Genomic DNA, 19351 nt, shown 5'->3' with positions numbered 1-19351 from the left:
TATACTTTTACAATATTTGCGAAAGCATGACATATCAAAATAATAAAATACTGTACACACATTACGTATATTACACATGTACATTACACATAGTTAGACGATTCGTTTAATTAGTTTCAAATAAAATTGTAGTCTCATACGCATGAAACATAAAAATGTAACTTTTCTAATTTTTTCTATTTTCATTTTTATATTCTCAAATAAGTTATTAATTATATGTATATTATCAAATATAGATAGTCTGACTTAGAAATTCGCAATACAATTTATCGATAACCCAAACAGATAGATTACGGCCAGTGGAAAGAGTAAAAGATCAACAAAGGAGCAAAAAGATCACCAAAAGCTTGCTTCTGCTGGTAAATATATATCAATCAAGTACATCGATCTTTCCAAACTAAGGCTTAAAATTAACAATGTGACCCAATTTAAAATTAAGACTTAAAAGTAAGACCTAAGACTAAGGTTTAAAACTAGAATAAATAATAACTCCCTCGTTATCCCTTGTTATACAATAATGAAGTTTAAAATTAACTTAATCTAGATCTTACAACTGAAACCTACTTAAAAGTAAAGCTAAACTAAAGATAGATACCTGTAGATACTAAAGATAGATATTAGATACTAATCTGAGGTACATTAGATCGCAACCCTATTGGCAACCTTTCGTATCAAAGATTTTAAATTCGAAGGAAATTTTTAAAAACTGAAACTATAAACATTTTTTTAAATCGATTGTTCCATTTAATATATAATTTAATATTTCATATTAGATAAAGCAGTTTTGAACTTTTCACTTTAAGTCAAACAATGTATCTTCTACTATACTACTATATATATACATATATATATAAGTATATATATATAATATAATATAATATATAAGTATATATATATAATTTTATATATATTTATATATATATATAATTTATATAATTATATCTTATATAATTATATATATATTTATTTATTTATTATATTATATATATATATATATATATCGCTAAATTAATTAAATCTAAATATACATCCTACGATGTTATCATGATATTTTACGGCGTCCTATGACGGGTGCTTACAATTTACTAAGATATATCTATCAAATGATTAATTAAAATTAAAAGCACGCATCCCACGTTGACTATCTGAGCTGAGAATTAATCTCTGTATAAATTTAACGGAGTTTAAGCTAAACGAAGTCTAAGCATAAAGCTAAACTATAAAATGTTGTACGTGTATACATTATTGTCTATGGTTTGCATACATATGTAATTAATTGTTATTTATTTCATTTATATAATTATAAATGTATAACGTTTTCTATTATAACAATATAGATTCCCTCATAATTATATGAGAATATGTAATAAAACCGATGTCATAACTTTTTACATTTAATTAATTGTTATGATTAATGCATATCACACCTATTTATAATATTAGTAGAGTAACAATATTAGTAATATATTACGAAAATGAAATATAATATAAATTAGAATAATGTCACTTTTATTTCATAATACAAAGTAACATTGCTAAAGGTGGGCCCATTTGTATGTTACGTTAAAATTGTAAATATTTTATTATAATGCAACTATAATTTGATTTAATCCAATGAAAAATAGTCAAAATGCTAATAGTCAAGTAAGTGAAAAAAAAACGTTATACATACGCGCGTACACACATAGCGTAGAAACTGTAAAAAATTCAATGTTAATATTATTGATTAAATTTTATTGTAAATTGTGATTGTTGTTGTTAAATGCAATTCGATGTTTCATATTTTTGTTGTTTAACAGGTATCAGAAAATTAACGTAACACTAAAAAATTTAAGTTTTATGTGATGTTTGTTCTATGAATATCGATGTTCTATGATAACGATGAACAATAATATAACAGTAACAATCATAAAGATCATAAGAAGAGGAATAGGCAATAAATACGAAGTCCAAAGAAGATAAAAAATATTTCATGCAATTCTAATCTGAATTTATATAACATATATGTTATATTTGTGTGGTGAGTTGTAATAATAATAAGTTATAATGTAAATGTATTATATATTATTACTTTAAAAAGTTTGATGATAATATCTATGAAAATATGAATAATTAAAAAAATTATGCCATAATGAAATTTAAATACGACAGTAATTTATATTAATTTTATTCTCCCCTTGCCGTTCAGATTCAATTTTATTTCATACTTTTCAATTTCAATACATACTGATTTTAACATTTATATACAAACATAAGTGTATGCGCGCGCGCACCATTGTGCATTATGATAACAAAGAAATGATCAGATTAATCAAAATAATCATGTCAATTCGATATTTTCTATTCATCTGTTCAAATAATTAAGGTATATAGAGACTGGACTTAACAAGAATGATATAATTACATTATTATTGTTATAATTATATTTAAACAAAATTAAAAATGATAATAATATGTTTGCACAAATTTTGTTATCATTTGGATATCACACATAACTAATTATTAAAACTGCGAAAGTAATAAAGGTATAGTGAATATTTAAGAAAAGAAGCGAAGATTTTTTAAGAGCAGTACTTTAACTCTCTTCCTCGCCCTCCCACCCTCTCCTTCTCTCTTTTCCATGACCTTAAATAGATTTAAACGTTGATTAAAGATATAGAAAATAATTCTTAAATTAGAGAAAAGAAGCAATAATATAATGTATTGACATTTTTATTTATAGGAGAAAGAGATACATAGTTGTAAAAGGCTAAATAAATTTTGCATAATCAATGTATTTAAAGTATTACTTTTCCAAAATCATCTGCCATTTTCTTGGAGAAGTAATAAACGTTAACCGTATTACGTATTAATTAGAAAGAGCTATTTGTTTTTTCGCGCACGAACTTAGTGCATATCGTAAATTACGAAAAAGAGTGTCAAGTCGGTGTAGGAATGTGGCACTTCAAAATGGCTGCCAGTTACTTTAGTAATTTACGGCTGTACCTTTCTTTGTTGTTGCTGAAGTAATTACGATTGTAAATTGGAATAGCACAGAATTAGTTTTAAGGGAAAATAGTGAATTAAAAGTTCTATGTGCACGTTAACCTCGTCACATGGATTCTGTGGAAACGTGAGAATAGAATATGCTCTGAAGTCGTTCTCTCCTGATTGCTGTTTCAGTTAAACTTATTTCAAGAAATTTCGTAGCCAATGCCTTCTGTCTTCTGAAGAAAGTGTGTGCTACCGTAGCCCATTTTACGTACAGAGGACTTTCTGGAGTGATCCGTCACGCATCTAATGAATAGGTTAGATTTTTGATGGATCTCAACATTATGTACTTACCAAGATATGAAAAGTCGTTTGTAACATTACACATGAAGCTGTTTGCATTCAATGACCGAAACAAAATTTTCAAATAAAATATATTACATACGAATGCTGAACAAAATGAGTAAAGTGATTCCGAAAGCATTTAAAATCTATTATAACTTGTAACATATTCTTTTAACATTTATCATATTATTATTATTAACATTATTTTACGTTGTATATAATTGGAAATATTTCAATAGAAGTGTACTTAATAATGGACATTGTATTTTTCAAATCACAATTTGTTGTTTGTATTTTGTGTAATGCATAGTAATAGCACTCTAATGACAACACAAAAGCTCTATATTAAAATATATTTGCATTTAACCAGTTTTACAAGCATTATGTGGTATAAAAGAATTTATATCATATGTATTACAAGTAACCTATCAACTATGGAATTAATTAGATAGCATTGCAAGTATGAAATAGCTATTAACAATTTATATGTCTAGAATTACAAGTATTTTTGGATGGAATTGATATTTTTGGAAGCAATATGTAATCATTCAGAATGATATCGTACAATAAATACGATAGCAAAATATTATAGCAATGTTTCAACATTGTAAGAAAATAACTTGCTATTATGTTTTAGATGTATGTATATATATATATATATGTCACAGCCGGATTAAAGCTAGGTCTGAGAAGGCCTAGCATGGGCCACTATGAATCCACCCACGGTTAGCAAATCGAGCACTCGTGGCTCTGGATATCATCAAAAAGCTTTGGCTGAAATTCGCAATTCTTTGCTACCTTTTGCGAATATCGGAGGAGCAGGCGAAGTAGGTTCCAGCGCTGCTAGTACTATATCTACTTTATCAACGACCAGTGGCATTAGTTCTGCTTCAGGACTTAGTGGTCTCTCTGCAGCTTCAGGTTCTACTATTGATAAATCTGATCAACGACAATTATTAGCTCAGCTTTTAGCAATGGGATATTCAGAGGTATGTGTATCGTTACAAACATTACAAAAATATTGTTTATAGCAACAAATTTATTTAAAACTAGCTAGTGGTTGACATTGTGTAGCAAAATTTTATATTATACCATATATGTGTACAGGAAATTGCATTGCGCGCATTGAAGTTAGCTGGTTGGCGTCTAGATGCAGCTATAGAATTCTTAAAGCAGGCACAGGGAGAATCTTTGAACGGTCTCGGTAAACTTAACAGCAAATTAATAAGGAAACCTAGTTTGGAAAGAGAATTGAGTTTACAACGTGGTAGTCCCGCATTGGATAGTGGAGCAGGAAGTTCACGATCCGATAGTCCACGTTTGACAGAACTTAGCCCACATCCGCAATTGAGTCGACAATATTCGCCAAGCAATTTTGTAGAACGAGAACCACCTCCTCCTCCACCTCCTAGATGCAGTTCTACACCACCGCCGCCGCCACCGCCTCACGCTCCATATAATCAGCCAAACGTACCTACTAATATGCAGCAAATGCTTAAGAGAATGTCTCCTGCTCCGGTTGTTCCAACGCGGCCACCTCCTACTACACCTGGTAATACTGGACCAATCTCAACATCGGTCAATCTACCACAAAGAGGTACAAGTCCAGTAGCGAGTTCAAATAATAATTCTAATTGTCGTCAGCCCATGATCGTTCAGAATGGTCCGCAAGTTCAGCAACAACTTTCTCAACAAATGCAAGCTCTCAGTATTTATCAAACAAGCAATAACAGTACTAATACTCAAGTCGAACCACCACCACCGTATCCCATAGTGTCTTCTTCGTCGGCTGGCCCAGTACAACCACCATCTTATAGTGCCTCTATACAAAACAGGCAAAGTCCTACGCAGTCTCAGCAAGATTATCGCAAAAGCCCTTCCTCTGGTATCTATTCCGGTCCAACATCGGCCGGTTCTCCAAGTCCGATCACCGTTTCCGCTATATCTCCGAGTACACAAGCATCAATGGCTAGACCTACTCCATTGCAAGCTTGGGGTGCGCGACAGGCAAAAACACAACCACCGATCATCATGCAATCTGTTAAGAGTACACAAGTACAAAAACCTGTATTACAAACTGCAATCGCACCGACTTCTCCACAACCGATTTCCACTACTAGTAACACACCTCCACCTCCACCATCGTACGCATCATCCATTCAACAAAAGCAACAACAGCAACCACAACCGCAGCAGCAGCAACAGCAACAACAACAACCGCAGCAGCAACAGCAGCAACAATCGTCACAACAACCACCACCTGCGTATCCACCATTGAACAGTGGCACAATTGGTGCAACATCGACAAATAATATAAACTTAGGTGTTTCGGTAGGAGTGCCTACTACAGAACCGCCAAGTTACGCGACAACGATGCAAGCATTAGCAGCACAACGAGGCATGCATCACCCAGTACCTCCACCCCCCTATGGAACAGCTACCACCGATGATTCTAGCTGCATATCGACGATAGATAATAACACGACCCTAAGGTCTTCTCCAGTCGCATTACATCCTCCGTTACAAAGAAAATATTCACCGGCAGATGGATGTCAACATCCTACAGAAGCGCCGCCTTTACCTCCAGTAACATCCACGTCCATTTCTTTGAGACCTAATAACAACGTTGGTAACAATGGTAACACCAGTAACAGCAACAGTAATAGCAGTAGTGGTGGCAACAGCAATAATAACAACAACAATAATAATAATAATCATTCACCAGACAGCAATGGAGCGAAAGGTGCTGGTTCATCGCCTTCGTCCTACAAAATCAAGCATCAATCTCCGATACCGGAGCGCAAACATATGAGTAAAGAAAAAGAAGAGGAACGCAGAGATTGTAAAGTCCGTAATTATTCTCCGCAGGCGTTTAAATTCTTTATGGAACAACACGTTGAAAATGTATTAAAATCTCACAAGCAACGATTATACCGTCGGCTTCAACTAGAAACAGAAATGGCTAAAATAGGTCTTAGCGCGGAAGCTCAATGTCAAATGAGGAAAATGTTGTCACAGAAGGAATCGAACTATATTAGATTGAAACGGGCAAAAATGGATAAATCGATGTTTACGAAAATCAAACCAATCGGAGTTGGCGCTTTTGGTGAAGTAACGCTTGTTAGGAAACTCGATACCAATCAATTTTATGCTATGAAGACTCTAAGGAAAGCGGATGTGTTAAATCGTAATCAAGTTGCTCATGTTAAAGCTGAAAGAGATATATTAGCAGAGGCTGATAACGAATGGGTTGTGAAGCTCTATTATTCCTTTCAAGATAAGGACAATTTATATTTTGTAATGGACTATATACCTGGTGGCGACTTGATGTCGTTGCTGATCAAATTTGGCATTTTTAAGGAACCTCTAGCAAGATTTTATATTGCTGAGCTAACGTGCGCGGTAGAAAGTGTTCATAAAATGGGTTTTATTCATAGAGACATTAAACCGGACAATATTTTAATTGATCGAGATGGACATATCAAATTAACAGATTTTGGCTTATGTACAGGATTTCGTTGGACTCATAACTCTAAATATTATCAACAAAATGGTATGCTCCCTATTAATTGATTTATTTTTACATTCTAATATATGCTTGTGTCTTTGTGTCTTTATGTATACATATATAGTTACAATTATATCAATGTTGTTATTCATGTTAAAATAGGACATGGCAAACAAGATTCGATGGATCCTGCCGACGATTGGAATAACGAATGTCGTTGCATCCAGTTAAAACCATTGGAACGTAGAAGACACAGAGAACATCAAAGATGTTTAGCCCATTCTTTGGTTGGAACACCGAATTATATTGCACCAGAGGTATTACAAAGGACAGGGTACACTCAATTGTGCGATTGGTGGAGTGTCGGTGTAATTTTATATGAAATGTTAGTTGGTTCTCCTCCTTTTCTTGCAAATACTCCAGCCGAGACACAATACAAGGTAATTGTGATACTTATTTGCTTACTTTCTTGTCATCAAATATAGCATGTTGAATGCAGCCTTGAGATATATCATATATTGCAGGTGATCAATTGGGAAACGACTCTGCATATTCCGAAGCAAGCGAATCTATCCGCTGAAGGTATGGATTTGATACTAAAATTATGCGTTGGTGCAGATCGGCGGTTAGGTAAGAACGCAGATGAAGTAAAGAATCATCCATTTTTTGCGAGCATTGACTTTGAGAAAGGACTGCGTCGGCAAGTAGCTCCTCACATACCTCGAATACAATATCCTACCGATACAAGTAATTTTGATCCAGTGGATCCCGATAAATTACGAAATTCGGAATCGTCTGATTCTAACAAGTCCGACGAATTACTAGATAATGGCAAACCATTTCATGGTTTCTTTGAATTCACCTTTAGACGCTTCTTTGACGATGGTGGTGGTCCTGCGTATCCTAGTCGAATAAGTTTGGACGATAATGACAATCAAGGTCCAGTTTACGTATGACAGTAGCTTTAGAACTTTTTGTATCCGCCAAGTCGACAATAACGCAATCTTTCATATATCTCTTCTTCTTTTTTTTCTTTTGGGAAAACTCTGAGTTTGTAAATATTATCCGAAAAAGTTTCTTCTGAATCGACAAGTAGTTAGAATAATGTGAATCATAAAATTCTTTGTTAAATCGTCAATGCGCACGCGCACGCGCGTCTGTGTATGACAGAGGGTAAGTGAGTGAGAAAGTGTGTGTACGTGTGTGTTTGGGTTAAAGTGGACAAGTGAGCATGCATACACGCGTGCGCGCACATACATATAAGTACAGTGTGTATATGCGCACACCATGCTATGTTTTACATGGGAAGGAGAAAAAGAACAATGGTCATACATAAAACGGAAACCCTCGCGTTTGTTCCTTAGTTTCAATAACATATCATACTCGTTTGTTTTCTAACTTGTTTTTTTCTTTTTCTCTCTTTTATTCTTCTTTTTCTTACCCTTGTGTTATAATCGCAGAGTCGTTGGATGAATCGCTATTTTTGAAAAGGCAGACTTTTCTTAATTTATAACTGTTGGAATTACACAGTATTGTAGAGAATGGAATTATATGTAATTGTAAAATTCAAATTTGTGGGCATTCGTCATGTTTTTACACGATAACATTTCTATAGACTTTTATTATTACAATGTGACGCGATCATTCTTAAAATTTCCTATAAAGTGTGGTAAAAAAAAGGAAAAAAGAAAAAAAAATGTACGAATTTTTAAGAAGAATATGAAATTAATTTTTGATAAGGCATATCAATTTCTAAACGTGATAATTACAAATTATGTAATGATTACAAATCGAAAGAAAAAAAGAAAACGATCGACGGTTGAACAATATATACTCGTATGTAGTATGTTTATAGAAAGAAAAATATTGTGCTTGCCATTGTCATTGTCATTGGTATTGGCTCTTGTGCCTATCGGAATCGTGTGTTGTATGTTTCAGCAAGTACTGTGATATTGCAGATAATTAGAATAATGCGGCTTTTAAATCTATTGGCCTTATTTAACTTCTTTTTTTTACATTGAACGATTAATAACGTGACAAATATATTAATATTAATTGTTACTGTATAGATTTTTGAATGGATGTAATGTGTTCATTGCATATTTTATGCGGCTGTTAATGATCAAACCTATCTTCCCATTTCTTCTTTCTCTCCTCTCTCTTTCTCTCTCTTTTCTGTTCTCTCATTTCCTCACTTGCTTCTTCTATTCATTGAATATCCTTTAAGTTTAAGAAATTTTCATTGATTTATTATCATGCCGTATACATTTTACATGCCGGATATCTTTTATACTTTTCCGAAGTAATTAGAGGTGTATGCAACTTACATTGAATTTGCTAATCTATTTTATATTCGATGATAAGCAGTGAATAATTAAAAAACATTGATTGCATCGAAAGTACATCGTTAGTAATGTGATTTAAACAAAAATACGACAGTAAATAGTATTGTTACACTGACTAAGATTATGAATGCATCGTAATAATTTCTATATCATAATTAATTTTCTAAAAAGCGAAAAGCCTTAATTTTCAACGGTAATAGTTGTATTAAAGAAGTTTTCTGATTCTGATATCTTCAAAATGAATCATTTTCTTCCTTTGTATCTGATGTCACAAACAAATGGGACTTTTAGATGTAAGCAAATACCATTGTTTATTTTGATAACTTTCCAATACTCTAGAATGGTAGAAATTCACTAAATGAAGCACGCTATTGCAGTAACAATTTATTCAGTATCGTCACCATGTTTTCTGTTTATTACTAATGTGTAATACAGATATCTTCGTATATATCTATAAATGTTAACGAACCAGTTGATTTTTTCCAAAGTAACATGCAACGATAGTTATTACACTCGATTGATTCGTTAAGAAAGAAAAATTTAATATTATCATATTAGGACGCTACTCATTCATAAAAACGAAGAGAATGAACACTGCATTACTGTATGAATGTATGTATCATGTACAAAGTAAAAATATCTTTCTTTTCTCTTTCTTTTCTTCTTCTTCTTTTTTTTTATGCATGTGTTAATATATTAATAATGTATTGATAGAAAACAGAAAAATGTTTCCTTTCCTCCTCAATAGTTAATTGAAGTTATAATAGATTGATAAAAATCGATAGATATAAAAATATGTTAAAATGATATGATATAATGGCAACAATACTGATTGGTATCTGAAAATTAACTTCTAGTTTTACAAAATTTTATTTTGTTTTTTATCTGTTCCATATTAAGATTAATTTGGAAACTAGCTGAAATAATTACTACTAATTTGTATGCTTATTGTGTGCTGTATGTACCAAAGGAAAAGTAAGTTTTTATATAAGATGAGAAGAAGATTGATAAAAAAATATGATAAAGTATCTATTTTTTATGCCTACTACTTTATGATCATTTTTAAATGATCCCATGTTAACAACAGCAGGTGATAAATGTTTATATACGTGTTTCCGAACAATGACACATTGTAATACGTATGTATAACGGAAGAAACATATTTGATACGAAAGAATACAAAAACAAAAATAAAAACAGACAATCAGAAATTAAAGGAGATTAATTTCGTCTTTTATTTCTTTGATAAATCTATATTATTTTATATTATATTTAAATACGAAAAGTAAATTGAGTGTGTATTGTCAAAAAAGTAATTTCAAACATCTTTTCGTATGTACATATTAAAAATTCTTACAGCCATTTCAATAGTCTATTAATATTATCGATTGATAACAAATGAAAAAAAGGAAAATGAAGAGGAAAATCCTAGAAATCTTATGTATGATGCATTTAAATCAACAGTTTGCTATTTGCAAACATCAAAATATGAAATCAATTCATACATATTTATTTAAATTGGTACAAAACAATGAAGCTTACGGGATATGCATACATACAAATATAAAGTCGCTGATTGGTGAAAAGAATCGAGTATTGTATTACATCACATTTCACAAATAACGAATAATGAATACCAAAGGGATTTACTCTTATTGTCATAAAAGTAACCCTAGTTCCCAGTCAACAATTGCTAATTTTACTTTTTGTATACATACTTTTACATCTATACCTTTAGTTTATACGAAGTAGATACATGCGAAACAGTGACATTTGTATGTAGTTTCATACAGTTCAACAAATGCGATCTTACAATTAATACGAACATTTGAGAACAAAGCATTAACGTATCTTTTATTATAAACTAGAAACGATCAATTAAGAAATGATATACGAAATAGATATATGGAAAAATATCGTGTTCGTCGTGGGTATTCGTTGCTCGATTGTTAAAATACATTTTCAGGTTTTTCTGAATACTATTCACTATTCATTATACATTGCATCATAGAATAGTTGAAATGAAATGATAACCTAATTTTATTATTCATACACAACAATCGATATTTATTAAAATTATTCCTTTAACATGATGCATATCGCACCGATTTAACATGGATTGTTTTTTTTTTAAAACGTTTACCTGATTTGATGATTCGATGATACCAGTAATTATTCACAGAAAAGAAGTAAAGTGAAGTAAAGATGGTCTGTGTATTATAAGTAAATATTGCAATTAATATGAAAACTGTTATTATACATGTAATTGTTTATACAGAAACATTATGTATCTAACACAAATGGTAGTTCTTAAAAATTATTGTTGTAGTAGCAATATTTTTTCAAAGCACCAATAGAAACATGTATATGAAAGGTAAAAGTAAGTGTTTGTATTTTATGAACATGTAGCAGTCAACATGTTAAACTTAAACATATAATGAGCGACAAGTACCTCTTATTATGTATCAAAAAATATTCTTATATTATGAAATATATATGTATATAATACTTTACTTCTGTATGTTATCCAGCTATAAAATAATACCCATTGGTTTCATATTAAATTATATGCTAAAGCAAGTTTGACTCACCTAACGAATTGTAGTATCATTAAAAGTTCAAGGTTTCGCATTACAGATTTGTTTCATAAATTATATCTATTGCAATTACAATACGATATATAGATCTGTTAATTTGCATATTATAGGCAAGCGTTTCTGAATTATAGTTGTACATTTTGTATCATCCTTTTTTGCTTTGTAATTATATCATGAAAAGAGGAGAAACAAATTAGTTTTGTAAGGTAGTATAATATATTATAAACTTTGTATATATTTTTTGAATAATTATTCTAAATTAAAAATACATTTAATGCTTAATTGTTTGAAATTATTTCTCACATCCTAATTGTGGATCGATTCCTGTTAATTCGCGTGCAAAATTAGAATATTTTTAGTATCATGGAATTACGAAGTCGAATTACGAAATGTTATTGAGTAAGAAGTATTTAAATGAAGGAAATCACATATGTATATCTTCAAAAACTAAAGAAGTCAATGCATTAGTTATAAAATTGTTTATGTTATATTTTATGCATCACATTATTGACTATTTAGTGGTTAAAGTAAAAATAAAAAAATGTTTCTGAACAAAGAAAGATATTTTCTTTAACATTGAGATTACGTATATATACGGTCAAATTTTATCGACTCAAAGCTCTTATGAAATAGTTTTCGGTTAATGTCCAAATCCATTATGCTAATCGTTTATATAACTAGACTGATACTGATATCCATTATTCTTTCGAAGTTTTACTCGAATCTATGCAACGTCTTCGGTTGGCTTTGTTTGAAAGAGAATCAATTTACTAGAAAAGAAAGGAGAAAGAAAGAGAAGAACGTGACAAGATGAATCGTGTAAAGAAATTGCTATCGAGTAAAGAAACTCGAGATTATTTAATGAGGTAAATAATATGGAATTTGAATGTACATACATATGAGTGTATGCACGTGTAAATTCTGTTACTTCATATTTAATTTAGAATAACGGTAAATTGATTAAGTAATTTCAATGTATTCCTTTGTTTTAGTACACATTTTTGGGGACCTATAGCTAATTGGGGTATTCCTATCGCAGCGATCGCTGATATACAAAGGGATCCGAAGTTTATCAGTGGAAAGATGACACTTGGTTAGTTCGTCTATTTTATTTGTTTCTCATACATGTTAGTTATCTACTAAAATTTATCAAGTGCAAATGTGAAAATGGATAAAATTATGTTGTATTTATACAAAAAGAGCAAGATTTCTATATATCAAGATATAATATTCATAATTTTCCTCTATGCACTTGCTATAACATAGTTTTACTATAACACATTCGTTATTCTTTATATAAAGTAGGATTTCTATAGAAAAATTGAATTTCTAATGTATTTATGGATGTATATAAATATAATAATATATGTATATATGTATGTGCTTTTTACAATACTCAGATAAATTCAGAGTATTTGCATATTATTTAAAAATATCAAAATAAAATATATCAAAACTGTGATATATTAAATCTATGAATTATATCTATACATGTATTATTGAACATCTCGAAACTATAAAGACATATTAAAGTTCATAAGATATTATATTAATCTTTTTCAGCCTTATGTTTGTATTCAGCAATGTTTATGCGCTTTGCATTGAAGGTTGAACCACGCAACTTACTTCTTTTTGCCTGTCATTTTGTGAACGAAGGTGCACAAATTACTCAAAGCGTTAGATTTATTAAATATCATTATGTAAATAAAGATGAATAACAAGCGATAAGACTAATGTTTGCAATTGTTTAATTTATTTTTTTCAATCAATATCATTAGCATTTGTTCTAAATTAACATTGTTGGTAACTATTTCCACTAAAATTCTAAGTACATGTAAATATAATAATATATAATCTTCAAATATAAATGAAATATCAAACAGAACAGTTTTTATAATAAAATAGACAGTTGCAAATGTAAATTAAATATTAATAGATACATGTAAATAAAATATTAAATAGTGTTACAATATTAATTACATTATTAATTTGTTATTTTAATATTATTTATTTCCTTAACATCTCAATTTTATTTTGACATTTTTTTACTATTTTAAATGTAACTGTCAGTCAGATTAGCATCAAGAGAAGTAATTTGATTAACTTTGTTATATTAAAGCTTAATGATAACATTAAAATTCACAAAATTAAATTTAGCTTATTACTTTGCTGAAGTAGTAAAAATGTTAAAATAAAATTAAGAGTTGAAATACTTATAAGAAGTAAGGTAAAGTAATTGGGTATAAAATATGTAAAATAAGCTGATTTAATTATATTTACAATACATTGTTATAGTATAAAAAATACAAAATGATTAAAAATGACATTATATTATAACAATAATATATGTATATCATAAGTTATGTTTTGCCAAAGTACTAACATGTACATACAATAAAATATAGTTTAGATGATTAATTTCAATATAGCATAAACTGTAGTATACAGTAATACCAAGAGTATAATTTGAAAATGAACAATTTACAAAAATAACAATTTCCAAACGTATTTTTGTTAACTTTTTTTTTAATAGAACCATTTGTTGAAGACTTCACAGAGTTTCATTTCATTACGAATATTCTGCGAATTAATTATAATAACTATAACAATAAAACAAGCAAAAGTGCTCTCAAAAAGGTAGTACAACAGTACAATAATTGATATTATACAGAGTGTTTTAAGTCGGGTAATATAAACAGGCAGGAGGTATATAGATTGTATAAGGAAAAATATGTTGAAAAAGAAAATCTTTTCCGTTTGAAATTTCGTTTTCAAGAAAATTGAATTTGAAAATTCGTCACCCCTTGCCCGATTGTACTATCCGAATGGACGGATGTCATTCTACATTAGTGGACGGATTATATTCTTAAAATCATATCTTGATGATTAATATAATAGTGCGTCGCATTATTACGAGATTACTACGAGGTAATTACCTCCTATAAAATGATACAATATTATTGATGCCAATAATAATATCCAATTGACTTGGATCGACGTGGCAGCAGCTAATCGACATTTGAACATATCGTATCTGTGAAATAAATGTTTATATTAAGTCACCAGTTATGTTACAAACAATCATATATTAAAATTATAATTATATCGATTCATATAATGTAAATTACCTAGTTTTTTCATCGTTAACTAAATTATTAAATTCAGCTTCTACTAATTGGCCATCATAGTATGTGATTAAGTCTTCGAATGGATATTCAAAACCTTGCTTACATTCACATTTGTATCCCCCTGTTTCAAAGCCTCTTCCAAGAATTGGCACGCACTATATTCACATATATTAACACAACGATAAATATATATACATACGCGTGCACACATACACATACGATACTGTGGGAATATTAAATAAATATTTAATTTAAGAGTAAATAACATCTCTTACGTATGAAGTTTTCTTATCACACTTGTGAGTACCCTTAAACGCATTTGGAGCGTGAAACACATCGTCGCATTGATTAATATCAAGTTGAAGTAGATCCATGGTAACAGCCACAATACCTCTGTAAAGATTTTAATATAAAATGTATGATCTTTCTTTTTTTATCTTCTCTCTTTGAACTCAAACAGGTTTTCTATCCTTCTGGACTATCTCACATTCGATTTCTCATGCATATACTATACCTTACTTGGTTGTCCATGTGGATAGAAATATACTTACTTGAATTCCAGTTTCTTTTTCAAGCTGTCCAGGCCAAAAAATGGGGATGCATAGGTAATTACCCATTTCTTCACTTTGCCGTTGCAATCAAAGTACGGAGTTGTCCAATGTCCGTGATTCAGGTTTGCTGCCCTATACAAACGAATATGTATTCCCAGACATTAAAATCAATTTTATTTACGAGATCGATTTTTCTTCATTTTTAATACTATGAGTAGAGTATTCTTATATGTTTATTAAATGATATAATTTCTTTTTTTAATAATAATTACCTGTAAGAATTGGGATAATGCTCATACTTTTTAAGATATTCGCCAGTCTCATTGTATCTAATCTTTATCTTCATGTGATACTTTTCCAATTCATCGAAATTTGTTGCCCATCGTTGTTTCAGCAATTTAAAATAATTCTTTTTTGTATAAACATTACCTATAACATAAAAAGATATCTTTAGAATAATCATATTTTAATAGCAATGATATTGTTTAACACAATTCCAATTTTACCTGGATCACTGAGTCTGGCTAAATCTTCAACTTTAAATTTTCGAGTATTTAATTCAGTTTTATAAGCATATGGAGCAAAGAAGGTTCTATTTGTGAATTTATTACGATCCCATAACATTTCAGCAGAATATATTTTAGTGTCTCCAAGAACTAAAGCTAATGTCTCCCCAATCATTTGATCTTCAGTAAGTGACCTATCTGCTACTCTTTTACCCGAATAAACTTCATGAGGATCAGAAGTTTGTAGGAATGCACTAATAAAGTTTGCTAATCTAGTTGCCATTTTTGCTTCATTTTCAAAAAATTCTTTGGCTCCAAAGGCTATATCTCCGAGTAACGTTAAATCTTCTTCTGTGTAACTGTAATTTGAAATGATATAGACAAGATAATTTTCATTGTTTTACTTACAAGATTACTTTAAAAAAAAAGGAACAAAAGCGTAAGAATACAAAGATTTCTTAGCAGACCTCTTGCAAGTTTTTGAATTGATACTTAAAATAAATTTAAGAGTTTGGTCAATATTAATTTGTTCGGATCTTAATGCTTCTGGTCCAATGGAATAATTTCTGTAATGATAAAACTGCTCAAGATATTTTTCTCTAACATCTGGTTTTGCCTTCTCCCATTGTACAGGCATCTTATGAATCCCTATGAGTTAAAAAAGTTTGATATTATGAACAATATAGAATATAATAAGGAAAGAAAGTAAAGAAAAGACGGTAAAACCACCGAAGCTTACATCCTATTCGGGAGCAATCGAACCCATTATAATATTGTTCTTGAGTCGCTCTTTCTATAATTTCACCTAAATACGGACGTCGTACTACATTTGGCAATCTGAAACCTGGTTTACATCTACATTGATATCCTCCTCTTCGAAAACCCCAGCCGTGTAATGGTTCACACTACATAAAGATATACAAGTTAGACTAGAGACAAAACAAGTTTTTTGATCAATATTAAATATACAGTAGTCTCTTTATGCTTAGTACCTCGGTAGTTTCTGTTTTACATCTAGCAGTATCTGCAAATTTATTTGGACCACTATTTCCTTTTCCCTTTGGGCACTGATTTATATCTATTCGTTCGAAATCCATTTCGATTACCGATATGGCAGTATAGCTGAAACAAAGGTAAATAGTTTAAAATAGAGTTGAAACAAATTGATCCAATTCAGACAATATACAAATATATACGTTGGATATTCGATATGTCTGAATCCTGTATGTCTTGGATAAATATCTGCGATAGGTACAACTGCTGCTACGAGCCATCGATTTGATCTTCCACAATCATAATATGGTCTGGTCCATCTTACTGGCCCAGGATATTCATCCGCACCTATATAAAATGAAGAAAGAAAAAAATTAACATAGCATAAAGTTTTGTCTGCTTTAACCTATTAATTTTTATAATAGTACCACGCGGTCCATGAAATGTAAATGTTTCATTAGTGTTGTTAGCATATCTAATTTCAACTTGATAAGTAGTTTTAGTATCATGCCTTTTGTCAACATTATCTGGTAACCACTTCTTGTACCTAGATGAATAAAGTTTACAATATAGAATAATGTATAATTAATTATAGAGCATATACAAATATTAATCAAGTTTCTGTTTACCATTCATTTATACGGTAATAATCTGTTGTATAATCTTCGCTAAGGCTACCACTGGCAAATGCACCAAGATCTTGTACGTTAAATGTATTTCTTGTGGACATTCTTTCTAAATGTATAGGATCGTTAAAATCGTCAGCTCTAAACGTTCGTGGAGCAAATCTAGGCATAGTTTTGTTAAAAAAGCCTCGATATGATGGCGAATAAGACATATTTGGTGAAAAATATATTGCAGAAGCATTTATATGTGGATTCGCAGAAACATCGGCGACTGTTGATAAGAAATAATACATCATGCCTGGATCATATGTATCATTGATAGCAGGTCGTATGAATCTGGATTGTAAAATATAACTCCAAAAAAATGATCTACTAAGAGCCATGTTATGAAGATGTAATAAAGCAGTTCTATTTGGAAACACAGGATTAATATTGATATCTTTGATGTCAGGTAAATGAGAGACTGTGTCTTCCGGTAGATAGAGGTCTCCAAGATGTTGAATAGGGCAATTTTCTTCGTTGATCTTGTCCATTTTTAAACGAATTTCGTTAAATGCATCTCTGGCTTGCCATTCATATTGTCCGACAACGCCCAAACAATAAAAGCTTACGATCACTGTCGTATATATTTTCAAACTGATGATTTCCATCTTCCAATAGACATGTATGTTGGGATTTCTATAACGATATCGTACTATATTGGTTCATTGTAAAATGGAAAATAGTAGAATGCAATTAGAATAGTAAAAACCACGTAGGTTCTTTCACATATAAACAACGTTCATTCACATCCTACACGAAACTACATTGAGGATTGAGACAAGCATAAATATACCCAATTCAGTAGAGAGCATGCTTCATAGGAAAGCTATGCTACTACATAATGCCTGAGTTCTGACGTCATCGCTTCTATACCAAATTAGAGTTAACTTTCGTTGTTTAAATCATCTTTCAGATGATCCAACCGCCATTATTTGAAATTACTCTAACAATAAGTATAAAAAATCAACGTATAACAATTAATGTTTATTGGACCGTATCACCTTTAGTAGATTTGTTAATAGTTTTAATTTTAAATAATTTCTTACTAATTCATTATGAACGTAATTTGTATCCTTACGATAAAAAAGTGCAAAACGTAAGCTACTTATAATATGATGAAAAATATTTTAAAACAATTTGAGAGAAAAGAAAACAAGGAAAGGAAAGAAAAGAAACAGAAAAGGTAAACTAAAGCTTAGTATAAGATTACATTTAAATATTTTTTTATTATGATAATTTGTATAGCATCTTGGTCCAACGACCCCTCTAAGGGTTTGACTCTCCAGAGTATGGAGTAAGTACTCTGCTTGCTATGCCATTATTCCAATGCAGGTTCATCCCTATTTATTTGGGATGCGAAAAAAGGAGAATTTCTCATAGCTAAACAAGTATTTTGAAGAGACAACTTGCTGGGGGTCCGCCTCATGCTTTAATACGACTGTTCTGGTTCCTGAGAAAATTTCTGCGATGTCTGCACGCAGTTCAAGGTTTTCGATTCGTTAACGTGGGAAATAGTTTTCTAAAGTAATATTAAACATTTCTCGTCGAATGGTTTTCCAAATTTCATGTTTTCTAAAAAATAAATGTAAAAAATATTGGAGAAAAATTGTTAACAATAATATTAATTTGATTTATAATAATTCGTTAAATTTCTTATTGATCAGGAATGTAATTGATAAGAGCTGCGATATTCTCCTTTACAATATATGTTACACATAATATTGGCTGTTCAAGGCGTGT

At 30.5% G+C, this 19351-nt stretch overlaps 3 protein-coding genes across 4 annotated transcripts; 2 read left to right on the top strand and 1 right to left on the bottom strand.

Annotated features, from left to right (window-relative positions):
* The first annotated feature begins 2792 nt into the window (after nt 1–2792).
* LOC132909845 (serine/threonine-protein kinase Warts-like) lies at nt 2793–11681 on the top strand. Of its 2 annotated transcripts, none has more exons than XM_060964971.1 (5): nt 2793–3287; nt 3984–4304; nt 4423–6868; nt 6986–7263; nt 7348–11681. In XM_060964971.1, the coding sequence occupies exons 2-5, from the start codon at nt 4026–4028 to the stop codon at nt 7777–7779; spliced, it is 3435 nt and encodes a 1144-aa protein (XP_060820954.1). In that variant the 5' UTR covers nt 2793–3287; nt 3984–4025; the 3' UTR covers nt 7780–11681. The 2 variants fall into 2 exon arrangements, with proteins under 2 accessions (XP_060820954.1, XP_060820953.1); XM_060964970.1 differs by having other exon boundaries at nt 3953–4304.
* Nucleotides 11682–12301: 620 nt separating this feature from the next.
* LOC132909847 (mitochondrial pyruvate carrier 1) lies at nt 12302–14550 on the top strand. Its single transcript, XM_060964973.1, has 3 exons — nt 12302–12631; nt 12758–12858; nt 13329–14550. Exons 1-3 carry the CDS (start codon nt 12576–12578, stop codon nt 13481–13483), a joined length of 312 nt encoding a protein of 103 aa, XP_060820956.1. The 5' UTR covers nt 12302–12575; the 3' UTR covers nt 13484–14550.
* LOC132909846 (uncharacterized) lies at nt 14018–18414 on the bottom strand. The gene is made up of 12 exons (XM_060964972.1): nt 17573–18414; nt 17372–17490; nt 17147–17291; nt 16943–17072; nt 16690–16855; nt 16418–16598; nt 15951–16309; nt 15717–15873; nt 15445–15576; nt 15169–15286; nt 14894–15048; nt 14018–14799 (listed from the first exon to the last, which is right to left on the bottom strand). Exons 1-12 carry the CDS (start codon nt 18217–18219, stop codon nt 14676–14678), a joined length of 2433 nt encoding a protein of 810 aa, XP_060820955.1. The 5' UTR covers nt 18220–18414; the 3' UTR covers nt 14018–14675.
* Between the last annotated feature and the right edge of the window lie 937 nt (nt 18415–19351).

Source organism: Bombus pascuorum, chromosome 8 (genome assembly GCF_905332965.1).
Source record: "Bombus pascuorum chromosome 8, iyBomPasc1.1, whole genome shotgun sequence".
NCBI classification, from domain to species: Eukaryota; Metazoa; Arthropoda; class Insecta; order Hymenoptera; family Apidae; genus Bombus; species Bombus pascuorum.
This window is presented reverse-complemented; position numbering and strand designations above follow the sequence as displayed.